This window comes from Accipiter gentilis, chromosome 5, assembly GCF_929443795.1.
Source record: "Accipiter gentilis chromosome 5, bAccGen1.1, whole genome shotgun sequence".
In the NCBI taxonomy this organism is placed as follows: Eukaryota; Metazoa; Chordata; class Aves; order Accipitriformes; family Accipitridae; genus Astur; species Astur gentilis.
This window is the reverse complement of record NC_064884.1, coordinates 10,715,540-10,737,921: the sequence shown is the minus strand read 5'-3', so window position 1 is coordinate 10,737,921 and position 22,382 is coordinate 10,715,540. Positions and strand designations below refer to the sequence as shown.

Sequence of the window (22,382 nt, the reverse complement as noted above, 5' to 3'; positions counted from 1 at the left end):
TGACGCCAGGGCGTCAGTCATTCCGCCCGACAGGATGGCTCCCCTGAATATCCATCTTTGTGTACACTGCATCCTACAGGGGAGAAGGGAAGTAAGAGGAGGGTTGTCGTTCCTCTTCCTCACTCAACTTGCAGTTTGCTTGCTCTGAACATTTCCATGAACTAATAATCCCTTTATACAGGCACATGTCGGAGAATAAATCATCTGTGGGTTAAAAATCCATACTAACATTGGAGTGGTATTAAATATAGAATTATAAGTCCTTTTGGTCTTATTGTGGTAGCTTTGTGGGTGGAAATTGCATCCAAATAGACGCCATTTTAGTTAAATTAAGTGTTACCCCAAGGGCTTTGGCCAGCATTCCATCTCTGAGCAGAAGGCAAGAGACCACACCAGAGCCCAACGCAGAGTTACGTGCCAGTTTTTGCTTCGTGAACAAGCTGCCATTTTTCCCTGCACAAGTTGCGTAATTCAAATTCACGTTTTGAAGGGATGGTTAGATCTGCTCAGGTGGCTGACCTAAACTAACAGGAGTGGTTAAACAAGTTTGCCTCCTCTGAAAACGTCTCCTCCTCTCCGTTTGTTGTTGGGTTTTGGTTTTTTTGTGGTTTTTTTTTTTGTTGTTCGTTTGTTTTTTGTTGGTTTTGTTGTTGTTTTTTTTTTTTCAGACACAGCAAGCTTTTTGCATCACGTTTGGGTTAAAACTTCCATTCCCCTCGGAGGAAGGCGCTGACCGGCCTCGCTTCCCAGCCCCGGGGGTGGGTTACGTTCCCGCCGGCGCTGGCCTGCGCGATGCCCGAGGAGAAGGAGCGGGAGCGGGAAGAGCCTCGCCCCCGCCCGGCCCCGCACTGCGGAGCCGCCGGAGATGCCTCGGGACCCGCCAGTCACATCCAGGGCGGGCGAGAGAAACCGGCCGGCGGCTGATCGCAGGTCCCCGCTGACGCCCTTCCCCTTTTCGAGAGAGGTACGGGCTTTCGGCCGCTCTTTACAAAAAGGAAAGGTTAAAAAAAAAAAAAAAAAAAAAAAAAAAAAGTAAGACTAGTCCTGGCAGAGGAAAGTGATGAATCACGACACGCACTCGCAAGATGTCTGTCACGCTGCTGCCTCAGCCCGGCCCACGGAGGGATGGAGGGACCCAGGGACGTTTCCCCTCCCCAGACCCGTCCCGCAGGGGGGCGCCGCGGGCTCGCCCCCGCCGCGAGGCCCCCGGGCGGCGCGCAGGTGGGACCCGCCCCGGCCGCGGCCCCGGCCCACGCCCCCGGCCCCACCCCGCATTCTCCGCGCTGAACTTTACCCGACTTCTCCATCCTCGCTTCGCCGTCCCCCGCGCCCCCGCCCCTCGCGCTGCATATTCATCAGGCGGCCGCGCCTCATTGGCCGCGCCCCGCCCCTTCCCGTTCCTACTGGCCGTCGCCGCCGTCGCTCGGCGCGGCAGCTGGGCGGGCGGCCGCGCCCCGCCGCCTCCCCCACCGGTGACTCAACAGGGCGTGGAGTCTGGGTCCCGCAGCGGCGGCGGCAGTGCAGCCTTCGCCCTCCCCACCCCCCCCTCCCCTCCGCGCCGCCGCCGGCAGAGGCACAGCCCCAGCGCCGCGCACTCATTGTTCCGCCAGCTCCAGGCACCATGGACGAGCTGGACCAGTCGCCCCTGGTCTCCTCCTCCTCCTCCTCCACCTCCGGGCCAGCGCGGCCGCAGCAGCCCCAGTTCAACTATCAGTTCGTGCTCGACGACGAGAAGGAGGAGGAGGACGAGGAGGAGGAAGAGGAGGACGAGGACGAAGACTTCGACGAGCAGCTGGAGGTGATGGAGAGGAAGCCCGCCGCGGCTCCCGCCCCCGCCGCAGCCCTGCAGGAGCGGCCGCCGCAGCTGCTGGACCTCGGCGGCCCCGCCGAGCCGCCCCGCCCCGCCGCTCCGGAGCCACCGCAGCCCGACTGGAGCCCCCCGGGAGCCGCCGCCGCCGCCGCCGCCTCCTCCTCCTCCTCCTCCGCCACCACGCCGTCCCCCGCGCAGGAGCAGCCCTCGGCCGCCGCCCGGCCCGCTCAGCCCCAGCCGCCCAAGCCCGAGCCCGCCGCCGCCCCCCGGAGAAGAGGGTCCTCCTCCGGCTCGGCCGGTGAGTGCCTCCGCCCCGGGGCCGGGGAGGGCGGCGGGCCTCGCGGCCGGGCGCCTCCGCCCCAATCGCTCCGCTTCTCTTTCCCCGCTGCCCCGCCGGGAGGCTCCCTTTGTTTGCCGGCCCTCGGCCGCCTCCTGCGGCATCGCTCCCTCCCCTCAGCCGCGCCGGGGCGCGGCCCCGCTCCCCGTGGCCCCGCCGCAGCTCATGCGGGAAACGAGGGCTCCCCCTCCCCCTTCTTTTATTTATTTATTTCTGTTTTCTTCTTATTTTTTTTTTTCTTCTTCCCTTTAATTTCTTCTCTCTCCCTCCTCCTCCTTCTCCTCCTCCCCTCTCTCTTATGCTAATGGCGGGAGGGGGGAGAAGCGCCGCCCCGGCCCCCGCCTCGCACATGGGCTGCCCGGGGGCGAGGCCGCCGCCGCCGCCGCCGCCGCCTGGCAACGGCCGCGTCGCCGGGGGTGGGGGGGGCTGCGGGGGGCAGAGCCTGAGGTAACGGCCGCCCTCCCGCCCGTCTGGGGCCGCGGGTCCCGCCGGTTCTTGCCCCGGCGCGAAACCCGCCTGCGGCGTAGCGGCCGCTTTCCCGTCCCCTCAGCGAGCGCGTTGTCCCGGGCAGGGTTGAGCCGCGGGGCGGCCCGACCCGACAGAGGGGCTGGGCGTGGGGGGCGGCCCCGCGGCGGCGGGCACCCGCGGCGGCCGTGGGAGCGCGGGGGAGGAGGGAAATACATACAGATGCTTTTAATCTTACTCATTTTAAACAAACCACCTCGCTGGGAGGGGCGAGGAATGGAGGAGCAGCAGCGCTACCTCCCTGTTTCCGAAGCCTTGCCTCACGGAGGCGGGGAGCCAGGCGGGAGGTGAGGGGATGGGCGTCTCCGCGGGCCGGGCCGAGCCCTGCGGCCGGCAGCCCTTTGCGGGAGGCGCCGCTCCCCGGCTCCGGGCGGCGGATCTTAAGCCCCGAGAGGGAGCGTCAACGAGTGAAGCGTACGGACGGAAGCGCAGAAGGCGGTGCGGGCCGCCTGCCGCTCTAGGTGTGGCAGTCCCGGGAGAAGAACGTCCCCCTCCCGTCCTGCGTGTGCCTCCTGGGGGGCCGCAGCCAGCCCTAGCTGTCACCGGGGGCCTGTCGAAGGGGATCGCCCCTTAGCGTTGGGGTACACCGGAGTCCAAAACCGCTGCAGTGGAGGGCGTGCCGCCCCCCCCCACACACACACCCCCACCCCCGAACAATTGCTGGTGCTGCCGGAGTGCCAAAACCCTCCTTGCGAGGTCTGGTCCAGGAGCTGACCCGGCATGACTAATGCGTTGCGTGCGGATTGCGATCGTGCCTTGGCTCCGCTTCTGCTTAGTTCAAAATACAAGAGCTAACTTGAGGCCGTTAAAACAGTGCGAATGAACGAGCCAAAGTGCCTTATTATCATGATGGTGCATTCTTACCTTCATTGCTATTGTCACGCTGGTACGCTGTAGATGTTTTAAAGATGCAGGATTTCGATAATAATTTGATGTCATGGTTATGAGTGGGCATGACACTCGGGACTCAATCGGAAAAAGGAACAATAATAAAAAAAGGCCTGTTGTTAAACCTGAATTTAATTTTGTTGGGGGGGCGGGGGGAAGAGTGTCACAATGCATTTTATTTGCATATGTGACAGGACTTCACGGTTAGTTGTGCTGTTGTCTTTTGTAAAGCCTACTTTTTTTTTGTTCTGCTGGCAGCTTTCTGTGTAGCAATACGCCAAGGAGATTTTTTTTATTTCCACCATTTGGAGGACAGATGATGACGAAAGCTTGCAGCAGACTTAAGAGGAGGGATCCTGTGTGATGGGTGAACAGGATTTTTTCTAGGCAGGTTCTTTGGAGCTCTGGAAGGTTTGAGCAGAACAGAATGGAAGGAACAGGATCAACCAAATCTTGCTGTTGCTTTGAAAAGTAGGGGTGAAAGTGGGATTTCTAGAGCTGATTTGTTTTTCTGCTCTCTGACCCCTGGAGGGTAAGGCAAAGAGCACGCTAATTCCTGAAATACTTCTTGTTAGAGTAGAGGAGACCTAACTGTGTGAGAATTGGGTAGTGTAGCTGAGAAGTGGTGTCAAAGAGTTATTTTAATTTATCAGTGATGATTAATTCAGAGCTCTGAAGTGAGGACTGGTGTCTCTGGGAGGCCTGGTTTCCAAAGACAAGGCACTGTAACACGCAATGCTTATCTAATGATGGGTTGGAATATTAGAGGTTATGTCTTAAGTACTTGAAACTCCTAGATGAGAACAAATTGTTTTGATAAAAGCATCGTCTAGTTATGTCATGAATACTTTGGGTCCTCTCAGATGCAGGAGAACTTTGTTCTGAGCATGTTAAGTATCCATTTAAACATCAAGTTTTTGTTTTTTTTTTTTAGTTTCGAATCTAGCAGTTGGTGTTAAAACTACTGCATTCAAAATATTTAACTTAGGTTCAAATTAGTTCACTTTCAGTCTTGCTGTGAAATGGGCAAAATCAATTTGATGCCCGCAGCTTGTGGCAGGGTGACTTATGGCATGGATAGCCACGTGTCTGGGATGGTTCCCTCTTCTCTGGAAAGTTACAGTTACGTTTACTTTCAGCTCTGTTGTATGAGTTTAATGTAGAACTGAAGAATTGAAGTTCACAATCTAGAAATTTTGAAAATATTCTGTTCTCATATTTAAAACCTAAGGCTTTGATTTAGTGAAGATTTGAGGCAAATAACTTTGAAATTCTATTTCCAAGAGAAGGAGAAAGTAGTATTGCCTGTAGCAAGTATGGAAAGAATAGTAAGGATTCTTTTATCTGCAACAATAGGCCGTGGTGCTGCTTTTTGTCAGTATAACAACAGAGAAAATGTATGGACTACTTGATGGCCCATTAAAATGTATTATTTATGTATCTGGAGGTGTTTTAAGAAGTAAATCTTTGTAATGACTATTAGTTACATACTTAGGAGTATTCAGTATCATCGTTATAAGAGACTGTGACATAATTACATGTAATGCAAGTCACTGGCTGTGTATGAGCAGCCTGCCTTCTTAAGAGCTAACATAAATATTTGCTGCAGAAGAAGACAAGCAAGAGGACTGCAGTAGAACTTACATTCTCCTGGACACTTTCTTTTTTTTGCTACTCCCTGTTACGCGGGTAGCAAAACCTATAATTCTTCTTGAGAGATTACTGCTTAAATCTTCTGATTACCTAAATTTACATACAGCGCAAAGAAGAATTTGAGGTGGTTGTACATAGTAAGAGTAATGCACTTTTTTTTTTTTGTTTGCTAGCTGTCCAAAGTAAGATTAACCAGTAGACTATGATGAGAAGATATTGCTTTTCATCTTTAAAGCCCTAGATCTTAGCAGCACTAGATCCTGCTTTTGAAGGGAGGTCATGTATCACTTTCCTGGAAGAGACTATTGTGTTTTGAAGTTAAACTGCACTTACAAGAAACCGGTATACTAAATCCACCAGACCAGCCACAGACCAGCATCCAAAGTAAATAAAGATGTCTCCTTGTGTGTCAGTTGCCTGCAACTCGGCCACGATTCAGTTCATATGCAAATGCTGTGAAGAGCCAGCTTAATTAATTAGTCTTGGTTTTCCATTTAGTTTTATAGGACTTGGTTTTAATTTATCTATGTTGAGGAGAGGTTTCATGAACAGTTCGCTTATGTGCCAGACAGTGTCAAGCAGAGGTCAGCAGGGATGCCCCAAGCTGTACCAGGAGCACACAAACTGTTCTGCATTAGAGTTCACCCTCACCAAGCTGACCTCGGCTGCAGTAGGCAGTGATTAAATGGAGTGATCTATACCTGCTTCGGCTCACTCTATAGAGTGTACCTTTTATCCTGCAGTGGGTATATGCAGACCCTCTAATTTGCGTTGTATACAAATTCTAAAGCAGCAGATACAATCCTCAGATTTTTTTCTGTGTTGCCGAGTTTTCTGGTGTGCTGCTATGTATGCATAGGCTCGTACAGAGGAGTTGTGTGGATTTTAAGGACAGAATGCAGCATGACTTGGGAAAAAAATATAGCTGTCCTTGAATACTACCACTGGTGACTTTCATTTGCACCCTTCATTTATTAAAATATGTTCCCACTGATCTTCAGTGTTTCTTTGAGGTGCAAGACCCTTTCTCTTCCCAAATGTAGTCAGTAAAGCTGTAAGGGAGGTGGTCATAACCTAGGCATGTCAAAGGTAGAATGTGATCTTTTTTTTTTTTTTTTTCCCTATTACAAAGTTTCCACTATAGTGACATATTAGGAGGAGAGTAACCAGCAATTTGACTGGTATAGTAAAGCTACTATCTTCATTTTCATATTTCGTGTTCCCATCTAGGTGACTTTAACAAGGGATGGGGTTTTTTATTTGGTTTTATTTATTGTCATGTGCATGTGCAATGTCTAGTACAGTGAGGCCTGCTTCTGTAATTCAGCTGGTGTAAGAGTTTCTAAAAACCAAACAGCTATTTCTTCTGTTAACCAGAAGTATGTGCAAGGATAGTCCTGCCAAGTTTGATAGTATATTTGCTTCGTGTGTGTATCCTTTGACTTGCTTTCCAGGATAAAACCACATAGCTTCCACCTACCATGTAATGACGTAGCCCTCGGGGAAGTTTTGGATTGCATTGGGAATTTTCCCCTTGGAGATGAAATCCTACAAACCGCAAGTTAGGAGACAGTGGAGAACTACTGTTTGTTTGCCCCTTTTTTCCCTTCCTCCCCATCTGTGCTTAAGGAAGTTTGCAGCAAGTCTACGAAGTGATGACTGTCATGTCTACCCTGTTGTAGCACCACTGGTGAGCACTGAACCTCTTTCCTATCTCATAGATAGAGATGAGACCGCTAACCACTAACAGCAGCACTCCTGTAGGTTGAGGACAACATTTAAGCCTCCTGGTCAGCGGTTTTCTCCTGCTGACTGGTACGAAGTTGCTAGGAAAGTGTCAAGTCCTTTTGCAACAGCTGATCTACAGGTGGGTTGGAAATCAGCGGTCATTGGAATATAAAGGCCTAAGGTCAAGAGACCTAAACTTTGCAGCTCACGAGGACAGACATAAACTGTTGTTGGCAATTGGCATGGTGAAAAGACAGTCTTAAAAGTAGATCTGTGATTGGGAAAATATGATTTCTAAGTGGCTTGCAGATGCATCTTGTGTTATTCCAGTAATTTGCGATGCATTTTTCTAGTATAACTTTCTGGTTGGTGTATTGTGAGGATGTTGTTTTCATTTTCCTTCCTCTTCTTCCAAGGCCCAGGGTGGGGAGGATGAGGGTTTTGGAGAGTATTCAGTCTGGGAGCCTGGCTACTTAGCAGAAGGCACATAGGCATCATTCTTCTAATCCCGGAGACCAATTTTCCCACGCTGTTAGAACCCTGTGGGGGCTTTGCTGCTTGCCACCCGATTTTGAGGGAGGTTAGTGCCCCTGCCTGCCTGTTTCAATGTCCATTTTGCTACACCCAACTGCTTGGTGGCTCTCATCAGATTAGTCTGGCTTTTGTGTGCTGGGAAGGTATTAGAATAACAAAGGGCAGTTAACCTACAACTTGAGGCATGTCTTGGTGTGCTTCAGTTATGTTTCTTTGTTTTCTGTTAATATTTTGAATGAAAGAAGTCTTTTTTTTTTGAGCTGGCCTGTTACTATAGTAACTATGAAAGATACAAAAATTAGCAATGCATAGTTCAATCTGAAAACGTCCTCTGGGTTCTAAGCAAGAGAATAGTTCTTGGTCTTTTGCTGGCTAGAAAATGTAAAGCAACATGTAGCTTACAGATAAATTGTCATGAGATACTCAGAAATGCTTATGCTTGAAGCAGGAGGAAAATTGTGTAACTATCAAGCTGTATTAAAAAGGAAAGAAAATAAGCTATTATTACCAAGTGAAAAATAGTGAACTGAGATGTATTCTAAGTGGAATAGTTGAGTATGTTTTCATGTGGGTTTTTTATTTCTTATGATCTAAAATAGAAATTACTCCTGTTAAGCTTTGAAAACACTGCGTAATGTTTTCTACTTTTCAAGACTGCTTTTCGGCCACCACAGTACAGCTAGGACTGAGATCACTGACTACCTATGACATACATTTGATGGATAGCGCTTTTTAATTGGTATTTCCGTCAATAAGAACTATCACAATAGCAGTAAAATAATGGGCTTATTAATATTCACAAAGTCTGAGAAAATCAAATTATCTCAGTAGAATGTTTTTATCTTTCAAGTGGAAATAATCTGCTGCTAACTGTAGCTGTCAAAACACAAAGATTTTTAAGTTAGAGATGTTTTTAAATTACTGCTCTTCCCCATGGTTTTTAATGGGTTTGTCTCCAGTTACTGCTTTCTGATGTATAAAGAAAGAATACTTTTAATTTTGTTTCCCACCCCCCCCATGTAGAAGTGTTAGGAATACCAGTTTGACCCTCCCTGGTTTTGCTGGAAGGCTTGCTTTGTGTCTTAGAAACATACTGTGAACTTTTACTTGCAGCTTTTTAATGAATGGGGCAATCATGTCATCAACTTCTTTGGCTAGTAAGGATATGTTAACTAAGATGTCTTTAAATAAGACACAAGGCTGAGATAAATATAAACTTTTCTCTTGCCAATTAAAAATGTTCTCAGTCTATTAGATGCTGTTGGTCTAATGTCAAAATCCTACTGCTTATCCAGTCGTTACCAGTTTGTGACAGTTTTTCTTGAACTCTGCTATTCCCTCTTTTCTGACAGAAAATAAAATTCCTTAATGCCTCTCCGTCTCTGTCCTTTGTGTGTGATAAGGAAACGAATGCCAAGTAAAACAGATGAAAGAGCATGTGTGAGGCCTTCAAAAGCAGGTTGTAGCTGCAGAACTGAAAGGAACAAGCAAGATCTGGAGGAAGTAGAAAAATGTATGTGGTAGTGGTGGAATAAAGGTTGCTTCTTTTCTTGGCCTTCAGCCAGGTCTTCAAGTAGTCATGCCTCAGCTTGAGAAATGCTGTTCAAAGGGCAAAAGGATGAATTTCTAGTGTTTTAAACCCACGTTTTCATTAAAAGATCACATCATTAGATAAGAAAATCGGTTTTCCTATGTATGTGATTTGTGTCAAAGTGGCAAAAAAACTGAAGGGGATAGCTAAAGCCTGTATTGATCAAAATCTATTGCAACCTAGGAAGTGCAGTGCTGCTTGATATGTGATCCTCTTTGTTGAGGAGGAGGAAGAGGACATCAGGACAGTGTAATCTTCACGCTGCTTTACTGGTTACATTAAAAGCCATTCTTATACAAATGCTAATGGCTATGTTGAATCTTCTAGTGAATGGGTTTTTTTCCCTCTTTTGTGATGAAGATATCTTATGCATCAATTTGTTTTTATTTTACAGACTATAAGCTCTTATGTCAGAGGCTTGTCGCGCAAGGTAATGTGTCGGGAATAGATGCTAAAAGAAATCAGTAGCATCTCTTCTCCATTCTTTAAAGATTAATTTAGCTAATAAATATATTCTTCCACAATGATAAAGTTGCTAATCTAAATACTGCTTAATTTGTTTAATTGTAGGGAAAGCAGGGAAAAATTCCATCTGTACAAACTGGTGAAAGGGAATCTTATGATTGGTATAATCTCTAAAATTAAATTGGATAATGTCTGCATAATGATAGGATTTGCATGTCTCGCTAGACCTCCTGCCTTTGAGTAAGTTCTGGTGTAATTATGTTTTTCAGCTTTCTGGCACTGCCGGAAGCCAAATTTCTGTTTGTTACTGCAACTTATGGTTAAAGAGTCTGGGTCTTAAGAGTTACTTAGTTTTTAGAGGAATTATCTAGTATTTTTTTGGTTACAAATATTGCCAGAGACTGAATACTTCTCTTTAAAGCCGTGTCTAGCTGGACACACGTGTTTGCAGTTGGCTAGATTGTTTCTTTCTGTTTATTTCTTTTTAATTAAATAATTATTTAATTAAATTATTTAAATAAATTTAATTAAAAATAATTTAAATTGGTGACTGTAAATGCTGGATCTATGAATGTTCATATCTGAGATTGCTCTAAATTCATTCTAAGCTTTGCTAATAAATATATTTGTGATTTATATATTAAATATAGTTGTGATTGTGAGTGGGTGTTTCAAGCCATCAGAGATGGACTGTGAACAGTTGGAAGTTGATTACTGTGGCCACCTGACTTTAATAAAGGGAGGTATTTATCCACCACCTGATGCCCACTCTGTAAGAAGGCACAATTTATGTGATTAGGTTAGTTGATACACTTGGGAGAGAAGGCTCAGGCCTTCAGGGCACAGTTACTCTATGTGGCACTTCTTGTTGTCTGTCACTTATTCATCCGTGAGCTTAGTTTAGGCTCAGAAGCCAGATAGTTTATCAATGTTCTTCAGAGGATTTAACTTTCCTCGTGGTGAGCTATTGTGGATTGCTGGTCTGTGATAGGTATGTGGATCCTGTTTCTGAGAATTCCTTGTTGTCTTCTTATACTTGGTATAGGAATAATGAAAAGTTTCTTTGGAGCTGACCTATGTGACTTTTTTCTTTGTTTGTTTGTTTACTTTTAATAACAAAATGTGCCAGATAAAATTCTGTCTTTGCTCTGAGGAGATACAGTGACACTCATATGGATGAGGGACTTTTAACAGCAAGTGGCGTTATAGAACCGTCCTCCGAAATGCTGCTTGGGTCCTGTCTGTAGTGTTATTGATCAAAATGTTTGGTTGCAAGAGTGAGGTGAGGCTGGCAGTTATCTGTCTGAAGTATTTAATGGCCTTTTAAAAACACCCTGGTGTACTTATTTTGGCAGTCTGGGAATTGTAATGGAAAGAACTGTGATAGAGCCAGAGTTAATATATCCTCCTTCTATAGCTGTTCTTGCTTTGGCTGGCAGTTGAATATTGCAGGGGAGTGGTACTGTCTCTCTTGCTTTTCACTCTAGAGCTGATCAAAAGAAGGTGAAATGGCATATACCTTACCTCTGTCATTGTACGCTTTACAGTATCTGCATTGCTGAGCAACTTGCCTCAAATGTAATTTTTCCAAAAGAGGAAAAGTTGCTGCAAGTGGGACCATGTAAATATGATGCTGAAAAAAAACCTTGCATAGACAATAAGAAAACACTTGCTTCTCATTGGAGACTTGCGTTTCCATAAATAGAATATTTAAAGCAGCAAGCATTGTTCCAAATGCTTGTTTTGAACTTGTTTTCTTTATCTATTTCAAATGACATGAAATGAGGAACCTCCTATGCAGTATAGTGCAACTCGCTCTGCAAGTGATGCATCATACCACTTTGCAGTAATTTCCATGAAGACCTGAGATGACCTACAGCTGCCCTCATTAATAAAACTCTTGGATCCTTTTGTGATCCTAGCTCTGATACCCTTAAGATGTTAAAAATGGAGCTCCTGTTTTCACTTAAATCTTCAGCAATTGCCATCTTCTGCAGCAGATTTTATACTTTCCTCAAAGATTTCCAAGTAGTTTACAGTCCTGAGTTTCCTAAACTGGAAACTTCTTTATATAAACTTACACGTATAACTAAAAAGAGCCAAATGAGAAAACCTAATTGCTTGCTGTGGCTCTGCAGCTTGATCTAATGATGTGAAAAGATGCTATTAATAGTTAATGTTCTTTATCTTGAATCCCTTAAATATTTGGTGAAATACCATATTTGGAACAACTGCATCATAACAGGAGATGATTTGAATGGAGTTTGTGTAGGCAGCTGCTTTTCTCAGGAAATTCTTGTGAAGTTGTGTGCCCTTGTTTACTCTGCAATAGGAAATGTGGCATCCAAGAACTTGACTCTCCTTGAAATTATTTAATTTAACTTTTAAGTGGCCAGGTATGTTGCCTTTGACACTTTATGCCAAGAGGTAGCAATTTACTCATCCTAATTTGACATCAACACATGCAGGAGAAAAAACCAAACACCGCAGTTCCTCCCTATGGTTATGAAGTGTGAGGGTACTGCACTGGTCTCCAAAAGCCTTTTGAGGTTTTTGTGGTTCTTGAATCTGTAAAAGAGCAAAACTTCATGGTAGTACTACGTATGTATATTTTTCTTAGAAAATGGTTTGAGATCAGAAATGCTGCTTAGGGCAGTCTTCACTGTGGACAAATTAACAACTTGGCGCATTGAAGAAGCAGACAATTTCTTTTTCATATCTGCCCTAAAGGGATTGCTGCAAATGTAACTTTTACACTACATAGGAGTCATGCCACAGATGTCATTCCTTTGAGTATTAATTTTTGTATTTGTATTAACAAGAGAGGCCCTTCAAAATCAGTGTCCCTTTGTGATAGGTCTGTAAGGTAAAAGCAGTCCCTGTCTAGTTAGGCATCTTCCTCATTTTCTACACATGCAAAAGTGGAGTCTTAAAAACTTTACTCTTGCTAACTGTTTGTTTTGTTTTGTTTTATAGTGTACATTCTCCAGAAAACTAATCCAGGAAACGTTTTTTATTTTCTGAAGACTGAAACTGCCATCTAGCAGCCTAATACAGTCTCCTACCAAAGCTAAACTGTGCATCAGGATGAAGTTTACTCAGTGTTTCTATGTAGAAAATAAAATATTTAGATTTTTTAGTTTTTTCTAATGCTGAGCTCATACATAAAAATAAGGACAGTATCAGAACAGAAAATCTACCTTACCACAGACCTGCTGCTGCTGTTTGGAAGGAGTCACAGGTGGGAGCAGATGGAAGGGTACATCAGTTACCAAAACCCCAGCAATCAGGGATAGAACATGTTCTTGCTGAGTTCTTATTTTCTGTGACTAGATTTAAGTCCTCTGCTTTCTGTTGGCAAGTTTGTTTTGGGGGTGGGGAAGGCAGTTTTTTCATAAATTGCTTTTCTTGGAATTGTCAGTTTACTACTCTTTAATTTTAAACATTCTTTTTATCTCTGGAAATCTTTGCAGTTAACTTTGCTTTCTCTTTCTTAGTTGCCTGCGAAATCTCTCTCCATTTATTTCTCTGCATTTTATCGAAAACTTTGATATTAATTTTTGTTAGTTTTATGCTGGTAATACCAGTTAGTGGACAATGGGCAAAAATGAAAATGAGAGTGTAAAATGACACCTCTTTGTCATGCTGGTGTCAGGGTTTTTATTTTTAAACAAAACTGAAATCTATTTCTTGTTGGTGGGGCTTATGTTTTAGCTGAAACCATAATACAAAGTTTTAAAGTATGAGAATTCCTGCTAATGAAAGGAGAAGCTACAGGGTTGTTTGTGGGTGGCTGCTCTTTTGTTGTTGTTGTTTGTTAGGGAATATTTAATTTGCAAAAAGCCAAGGTAAAATTTGCAGAATGTTTTTGGTTAAAAATAGGAATGCAGTCAGAATGAATCACTTTGTGCATCACTCTGTTCTGTTGTTCCTTAAATGCTTTTCCTTTCACATTAGGGGGATATGTTGGTATACGTGGATATTTAAAAAACAAGCAAACAAAAAAAACCCCAAACCCCCCAAAAACCAGCCAGAGGAGCGTGTGCTAGCGAGCAAAACTGTTAACTTTCTTGTTAGGCAAAGAGCAGTCATGCCATCATTGGTTTGGTGATGTGGGGGTGTCTATGTTTGAATACAATATTAGTATTTTGCTGAATGCTGCAAGATCCCCTGGGCAGGGTTGAGTCTGCCTATAAAGTTCTCTTTAAAAACATCAATTGGACCACTTCAGTAACTAATACAAAGTAATACCATTCAAAAATAGGGGGTCTGTCTTTCTCTTAACTGTAACTCTGAAGGTAGGTTACTAACCTGCACCGTTATGGATTTTTGGCAGATAAAATTTGGAGTAAAGGCTGTTCCCTCCTGGAGATACAGTGTTCATTTCAAGGTCCCATTCTTCTGTATTTCATGAAACAAAATTTGTCTTCTGATGGAAGCAGTAATTGAGCAGTTCATGTTACTGAATTATTTTTTTTGTTATGGTTTGTAAAAACTCAAGTCGTCTTAGATTTTCTTTGTATCTTTAGGTGAAGCTTTGCTGTAGTGAAGGCCCGCTTTGTAGCTCAAGAAATGAGTTTTGAATATACACTTGAAAATAATCTTGCTTAGAGCTTGATATATTCTGAGATTTTTCTTTTTACTTGATTCTAGTAGTAGTGTGCTACTACTTTGTTTCAATTGCCTAATTTTTGCCATTGATATGCAAATAGGAGACGCCACCCTCAGTGATCTACCCTCCTCGCACTTCTTCAAGTGAAGTTATTCCACTAAACGTAGTACTTTATTACAAAACTTAGTACCTGTTGTCAGCTGTGACCAGTGCAACGACTTGAGCAATGGTTGGAAAGAGGCAGCCGGTTCTCCGGTGTTCCGCAAGCGTTGGCTGAAGTGGCTTGCATGCTCATTGTGGTATGTACGCCTTTGGGCCTGGGCAGCCTCGCTGCGTGCCAGGCGACAGTCTGATATGATAGATGCTGCATTTTTTCTTCTCTTGCCTGCCAAATCACCCACAGAGTTGTGTTTCTGAAAGGTTTCTACCACCAACATTGGAGGTAAGGATTCTTCAGTGCAGATGTCACTGCTGGAAAAAACACAGTTCCTTTCACCATGTCGTTTGAATCACAATCTGAAGAGAATAATTGGTTCAGTTACCAGTCGTGCTGATGTGGGAGTTGTAGAGGTCCTACTCTGTTCTCCTTACTTGCCTGGAGGTGTTTTACAGGGCCCGCAGCAGGAAGAAGTCCTTGCACCTTCTTCTGTTCAGCAGGAAAAATGCCATTCTGATGTGGGTGGAGGGAAAGTGGGTGGTTCTCCTTGGCTGGTTAGGAAATACTGCTTTTATGTAATCGCTTTTGACACTCCAGCTACGTGTGGAAAATAAAGTTTGGGTGTGGGCACAATATCCTTCCATTAAGATAACCCGTGAATTCAGTGACTGGCGTAGCTATTTTATGTTTCTGTGTTGAGTAAATGGAAACCTGAGAAGGAGTTTCTGTATTGTGCTGTCTTAACGGAGCACTGAAATATCATTGTCCGTGCTCCTAAAAGCAGTGTTCCTCACCAGAAACTGAAACCTCTCTCTCTCGGGTTGGGAAGGATTCAAAAGATTTTAAGTCTAGAATTTTTGGTAGAGGTTGCGGTTGGTCTTTGAACACCAAGCGTACTGCACCTTCAGGGACTTGTGCATTTCCTCTTTGCCCCCTTACCACAGTGGATTTTGTCTTCTTTCTTTGCTCCTCTTTTATTTCTACCTTTTCAGTACCTCCACTCCGTTGACTTGTTCCTGGTTTCCCTGTGAGATCCTTTTCTGTTGGGCTGTCAGGGGTCTCTGTCTCCATGCTACACAACCGGGTCTCAGCAGGTCCATCCTGCTTTCTCCCCCCTCCCCTCTGCTCCTAGGCATAGACCCCTTCCAGCAAATAAAGGTTGTGCTGCTCTGGCATGGCCTGGAGGAGGTGAGAGCATTTCAGGGAAGGTGCGTGCTGAGGGGTGGTCTCCGTTCCCAGCTTCCTGGTGGATTGCCACGTGTGCCCAGAGGCGCGGGGCCTGGTGCGTGTGCGCGCCGTGCTCCGAGGGGAGCGGGAGCGTGCCACAGGCGGGCGGGAGATGAGGTGGTGGATTGACGCTGGCTCAGGCATGGAGTATGTGGACGCTGCTGCTCCGTCTAACTAATGAGTGATTGGGTATTTCAGCAGGATCAGCAGTCAGTACACGTGTAGAGGGACACAGTTCTACGTTTGTGGTCAGATGTTGCTCGCTTGGTCCATCGAAACGTAATGTTGAGAGAAAAAGAAAGTGTGCTGCTGCTTGGTGCAAACCCTAAGGCTTGCTAGCCTAAAACCTAAAGCTTGGTGGTAACCCTTGATGTACCAGGCACACCAGAAACTGAAGAAAAACCTCTGCTGTTGCTGCTAAAGACCTCATGTTGAGGAAGGCGGAGCAGCTCTCTGGATGGATTAGTCCCAAGCTGCACTCTCACTGAGGCCCCTTGTTTCGCTCTCCAAACCAGGTGACTTGCTAAATTTAACTTGTCTCATGGGGCGGTGGGCTCCTGGCGAGCAGCCTGCTCGTGGAAGAGATCCAGCGAGCCAGGGCGTGCGGAGTCAAGCATCTCCTGAAATAAAGAGCGTATGGCGATGTTCGGCGGTGTACGGATGAGCGTTGCAGTTCTGTGACTGAGTTGTCACATATCGATCAGTTGTCCTTCAGTGTGGTTTTTGTCCTTAAAAGCTTTTGCCACCACCAAACTGTAACACTGCTTTAATGTGTTCTAAATTTGGAATTGAGGTTTCTCTCTGTGTGGTCCTTAATAGGAAAATGTAATTTCTAGAAAACTGAACAGAAATCCCTTTGGCCTGGCAGGAGTTGGGGAAGCTTATAAGTCCTACACTCCAATTTTATTACTCTGTTTTCTTATATCTTGCCGTAGATTATAAATGTCACTTGGAGATAGAATGTTCTGTGAAAAAAAAACACAATTGACTGTACTGTGACAGTAAATGTAGATTGTGAGGAGACTTGATTTTTTTGAAAACTGCTGGTAGGATTAACTTGAGTAAGCCAGATGGGTCACAAGTATCTTGAAGTGGCATTCCTTTTGCAGAAAGTCATGGTTTAATGCCAAAACAAAAATTACCTTAATACCTTGCTTTACTGGATTATTATGTATGCGCTGCTTTTTGCCTTCCATCTTTTAAAATTGATTGCTTCTGTTCTTCTTTGCTTTTAATTAAAAAAAGTTAAGTTCTTAACTCTTTAAGTACTTGATTTTGTCCAGGCAAATAGCAAAACTAAAGATTGTTGATGTCTGTGCTGGAAATTCAAAATCTAATTGAAATGCTTTAATATAATTTTGCAGTCTGCTAATACAATTGATGTAAATTGCAAATATTCTTTAACAGCCTTAATTTGAATACTTTATGAGCTCTTCAGAATGAAATATATTTACCTAAATGTTACTATTCTTACATTAAGGTAATGCCAACAGGCCTGGGAAAAAAACTACTGTTGACACAGAAATCCAGAGAGGGGACCGGTTTTGATTTGCCTGGTTCCTAGTGATGGCTGCTATTGCTGCTTCTAGAGTGGTTTTTCACGAAATGCTTCACGCGCCTTAGTAAAATGTCATAGTTGTATGCTTTTACTTCAGATAACGTGCAATATGAAACTCTGGGATTGTCTGGCTTCTCACAATCGTGCATTAGTGAAGGAAGGTGACTTCCTTAGCTTAGGAGTAGCGTGTCCTTCCTTATATTTCCTTAGTACTTGGAGTGGAAATGGAAGAGCTGAGATTGTCCTGTGAAATATTAGGGTTCAAACAAATTCAGCAAAGCAAAATATGCTCCTTGGATAATGCCAAGGAAGGCTTTTAAAATAATGCCTTCATTTGGAAGCTTGTCTGCATTATAACACAACAAAAATAGTCAAGACGTAAAGATAAAGCAAATGGTACCGTCATTTACTGTTATCAGTTTGATCAGTATCAGCCTGCCTGATCAGTGCTCTGTTTGTGGGGAGTTTCAAGGCTTACTTTAGTCACTTTTTTAACTTTTCACAATTTTTGCTTGAGTGTCTTTATCGCTGCTGTTCTCACACAAGTTAGTTGGGGTTAGGAGGCCCTCTGACAAAGTCAGCTGATTAAGGACAGTGTGTCATTGTCAATTGCAGCTGTTTTTTCTGGTGCTAGAGACACTAACTGCTCAGTAGTGTGGAGGTTTGGAGAATAAAAATAAAGAGTAGCTGCTGTGGTGTATCTTACCTGATACTGGTTGCTGGCATGGAGTGTAGAGATCCCCCCGTTACTGCCTCAGTAAAGATCCCATTGTGAATGGAGAAATCCGAGCTTTGTCTCTCCCAAATTACCCGGCTTGTGTCTAGTTCTGTGGTTCTCTGTGGGTGTAGATACTGGCTACGGATCTGTTTGATTTACTGGGAACTGACTACTTGCGTGCTTTCTCCCCTCTTCAACTTAGCTTTTATTTCTGCTGAGGTTGTTTGTTTGTTTTTCAGATGAGACCCTTTTTGCTCTTCCTGCTACATCTGCGCCTCTGATGCACTCCTCTGCAGGCAAGTTCTTTCTGCTCACCTTTGTCTGAATACATCCTGCATTTCTGATCTGATCTCATTAACCCTTTCCAATTAGTCTGCCTTTACTAAAAGTCAGCATGGGTCCAAGAATAGCCTTTACCATATTTTTCAGTTTTGACTTTTCAGTTGATCTGTTCAAGATCTTAATACGCATTCATTTCTTTGCACGATGAACTGTTTTATAAACAAGCTATAGTCATCTGTGAATTCTTGGACCCTTGATGTAGGAAAGAAGTTGATACTATTAACAGGTTAACACATCAAAGTGTAGTTGCTTTACTGATTTAGCAGAAAGATTTAATCCATAGTAACTTTCTGCAGTATTTTATACAAGTAAAATTTGTACCTGTAGTATTTACTTAGTGAGTTGTGTTAGCTACGCTGTCCACCAAATTCCCATTAAAAAAGTGTCAAAAAAGACTTCTTACTGGGATGCACATTTGTGCATATGTTTATGCACAAGCATACACACATACCTTCTGTCTGTCTCACCCTGCCACCCCACCCTCCCTTTCTCACTTTGTTTAATATTGCCTGCTGTACTTGGATGCTCTGTACTTGTCTGGCATCTTCAGCTTTACTGTGATCTTTGTGCTGCATAAAGTTGCTGCTTCTCTAGCCTCTTGCATACTTCTCTGCTAGAAGAGGTGAAATAGACTAGCAGACTTTAACTGATACTTTGTTTTAATGCCTAATAGTATTTATGCTAGAACTTGGAAGAACCTCTTAATAACTAACATCATGTGAACCTGTCATGAAAGTTTGCGTTGACTTTAAGAGCACTTGCATTCTCTAACTTTCCTTTCTGTCCACGGTCACAGAAAAAGTTATGGACTTGCAGGAGCAGCCAGGTAGCACTAAATCGCTTGGTCAAGAGGATTTTACTGCAGTCCCGCTTGATACTGCTCCTTCTCTTCCCTCCTTCTCTCCTATCTCAGCTGATCCCTTTAAAGAGCACGCAGCCTTTGATACACTCTCAGATGGATTACCTGCAAGAGGCATTTACAAAGAAAATGTGAGTGAGGTTTATAAAGAAACTGCGGAAAATGCAAGAAATCCATTTCTTGCAGAGGGAAATGAAAAAGACATTGCAGAAATTAAATACTCGGAACCCCCATTTGCTAAACCAGAAGCAGCCATTTTATCTCAAGCTAAAGAAGAAACACAGCTAGAGGGCCCTAAAGAATTATGTAATCTGGAGAAAATGCCTGCAGAGCAGCTGAAAATCTCTCCAGAAACTCCTCAAGATTCGTTTGAGAAAAACGAGGAAGACCTCTTTTATAACAAATACAGAGGTGGTGATCATGGTGAAAAAGAGGCATTGAAAGACGACCCGCTCAGGAGGGAAGAATATGCAGACTTCAAGCCATTTGAACCAATATGGGAAGTAAAAGGTGCTAGTCACGGACTGAGCAGCATGAGAGAGGATGTTGGAAGTAAGATAGATGCCAAACTAGAAAGCAGTTTAGATGAGAAATATGGTGTAGATAAGCTGAATGTGCAGAAGGATTACGAAAGAGAGAGTGAAGGCAGCACTGAAGATCGCTCTTTCCCAAGTACCCCAGAAGCTGTAAAAGAACCTTCACAGACTTACATCACTTGTACTAAATTTGAATCCTCTGTAAGTCCTGATGGTAACAAAGTCAAATCTCTTTCTCCACTAGAGGAAGGCACTTCAGAAAATAGAACCGATGACGAGAAAAAAATCGCAGAAATGAAAGCTCAGATGAGCACAGAACAAGGTGATTTTAGCACTCGAGCAGCTGGCAAGCAGGAAGGCCAGGAAGCTGACTATGCTAAAACAGAGAGTGTATCACCAGTGCCGTCTGACACTGCAGCAAATATGCCTGAAGGTCTTACTCCTGATCTAGTGCAAGAAGCATATGAAAGTGAAATGCATGATGTGGCATGTACAAAACTTGCTTATGAAACAAAGATTGATTTAGTTCAAACCTCCGAGTCAGTACAAGAGACTCTGAAACCCGTGACACAGCTCTGCCCCTCATTTGAAGGGTCAGAAGCTGCTCCATCACCAATATTGCCAGATATTGTTATGGAAGCCCCACTAAGCACTGGGACTGCCGGTGCGGAAGCATCTGCTGTGCAGCTCGAAGCTTCCCCATTAGAAACATTTATTCCTACTGCTAATTATGAGAATGTAAAAGAAGAGACTGAAACTCCCTTATACCAAGAGGCAGTGAATGTACCACTGACACAGGCCCAAGAAGCAAAAGAGGCATTAGCATTTAAAAAACCTGATCATGAGAGTAGCACCAGTCCTGAAGATACAGAGACTCCATATATATCTATTGCCTGTGACTTAATTAAGGAAACAAAGGTTTCTGGTGAATCTGCTTCTCCATCCTTTACAGATTATTCAAAGACACCGATAACAGAATGCATTTCTCAGGATGCACCTGAACACAAGGAACTTGTTGAAAAACTGTCTCCACAGTTTGGAAAATCTGACATGTTTAATAGTCAGGTGATACCTGACTTTACTGAGAAAGTGAGTGAAGATCCATCTCTCATCTTAAAAAGTAAATCAACTGAGAATATTGTACCTGATGATGAACATGAAGAACAACTGGTGGATTCAGCAGCTGCCATGAGCAAGCCTTATCTGGAGTCTTTCCAACCTGAACTGGACTCTTCCAAAATTGTTGCCTCTCTGCCGTCTGAACCAACACCTACAAAAATAGCCAAGGCAGAGAAGATTGCTCTTCAAATGGAAGAGCTAAATGCTGTGGCTTATTCAGCTGATGTATCTGTTGCTATGGAACCAAAACCAGGAGACAACAAAGCGCTCTCACCCATGGAGTCTTCCCCAGTCCCAGTGGAAGAAGACTTTGTGATGTTAGCTCATCCTAAAACTGCTCCTGAGTTTGTGGCGGAAGCTATTGACAGAGAAGTAATGCACAAAGATGAAAGCGAAGAGATCAGTAAGGTGATCAAAGGCGAGAAGAGGCAGTTGCCTTGCCCAGAGCTACCCTGTGATCTGTCTATAAAGAATGTAGAAGTAAAAGCTGAGGAAGATACTAATGCCTTGAAAAAGTCCTTGGAGGCTGTGGACAGAAAAGTGCCTGAAGTATCCATGGTGTCCTTACCGGCCACAGATACCTCACCTTTATCTGCTGAAAAAGAGATAGTCAGTGTAGTAAAACCAGAAGCTTTTGAGAAGGAAGCTGAGCGAGAAGCTGCTTCTGTTAAAGAAAAGGAAAAACCTACTGCTGTATTTTCAGCAAAGCTGAATAAATCTTCAGGTAATCTGTGTATGCTGTCTTGCAGTTCACTAATCTGCGTAATTCTCTAGCTAAACTTAAGCATGTCACGACTTACTCTTTATAAGTCACTTTCTGTAAACTTCTCTATGTAGGCCAAGAGTAACAGAAAATGTTAGTGCCTGCACTTTTACCTTTTTCATATTCTGATTGCTTTAGTACTTTTTTCTGTTTATCAGGGATGGACTCACTGTCTCCAGTTTTCTCCTTCAGTTATCCTGCTGGTGATCTGTTGATACAGAAATAAGTCACTACTCACTGCAAGCTCTTCCGTGGTTGTCTACAGGCTGGGCATTAGGTGGCCTTCCAAACTTGGTCTTAATATGCAATAGTAAGCTGAGGATGGTGTTTCAGTCTGTTGTGCGTACATGATTTGAAGAGGTGTTTCTTTTCATACACAGTTCAGACATCAGACTACAAAACTCAGGAAAATACCCTTGCTGCTACTGTATGTGTCTGGAATCTGGAAAAGAACCTGCGCATCTCTGCTCATGTGACTTGCAGCTTTCGTTAGATCAGGGCCAGTGGTTTAAAATAAATAGTGCACCTGAGGGAGCTTACTATTCAGGTTACTAGGAAAGTGGCCATTAAGAAGTCAAGTCTCCTGCAAACATTAAAATTGATGTATACACAGCAGGGATACTAATTTCCATTTCTCTTTTCAGGTGGAGCTTGCACTTCAGTGTAGTTAATCTTTCTTCTGGTAATGTGTAGTTACGTAACAGAAAGTTCAAGGAATGATAAGACCATTGTTGTGTTGCATTTTGTTCTCTAAACTGAATGCCTCATGAAATTCCAGCTCTTTGTAGACTAAAGGAGTACTTTGCTTTTTGATACTGCAGAGCTCTGCTGCTGCTTAAGTCTTGCACCAGAAGCATTCCTGCTAAAAAACAGCTACTGCAGAAAGCGCAATGACTCTGTTCTAAATACAAAACCAAATGTTAGTTTGACTCAGCAGTAACATATTTGTGCAGTAGCTGC

General features: G+C 43.9%; 1 protein-coding gene across 3 annotated transcripts in view; it reads left to right on the top strand.

Annotated features, from left to right (window-relative positions):
• The first annotated feature begins 863 nt into the window (after positions 1-863).
• The window catches only part of RTN4 (reticulon 4), a 48,190-nt gene continuing 26,671 nt past the window's right edge, over positions 864-22,382 (top strand). Inside the window, exons 1-4 of one of the 3 annotated variants that reach the window (XM_049801620.1) lie at positions 865-964; positions 1,611-2,108; positions 18,043-18,099; positions 18,942-21,383. In XM_049801620.1, the coding sequence (XP_049657577.1) occupies positions 1,622-2,108; positions 18,043-18,099; positions 18,942-21,383 (2,986 nt within the window). In that variant the 5' untranslated portion in view covers positions 865-964; positions 1,611-1,621. Of the gene's footprint in view, positions 965-1,556; positions 2,109-18,042; positions 18,100-18,941; positions 21,384-22,382 lie in introns of those variants that run through there. The other 2 variants (XM_049801615.1, XM_049801617.1) reach the window with 2 other exon arrangements.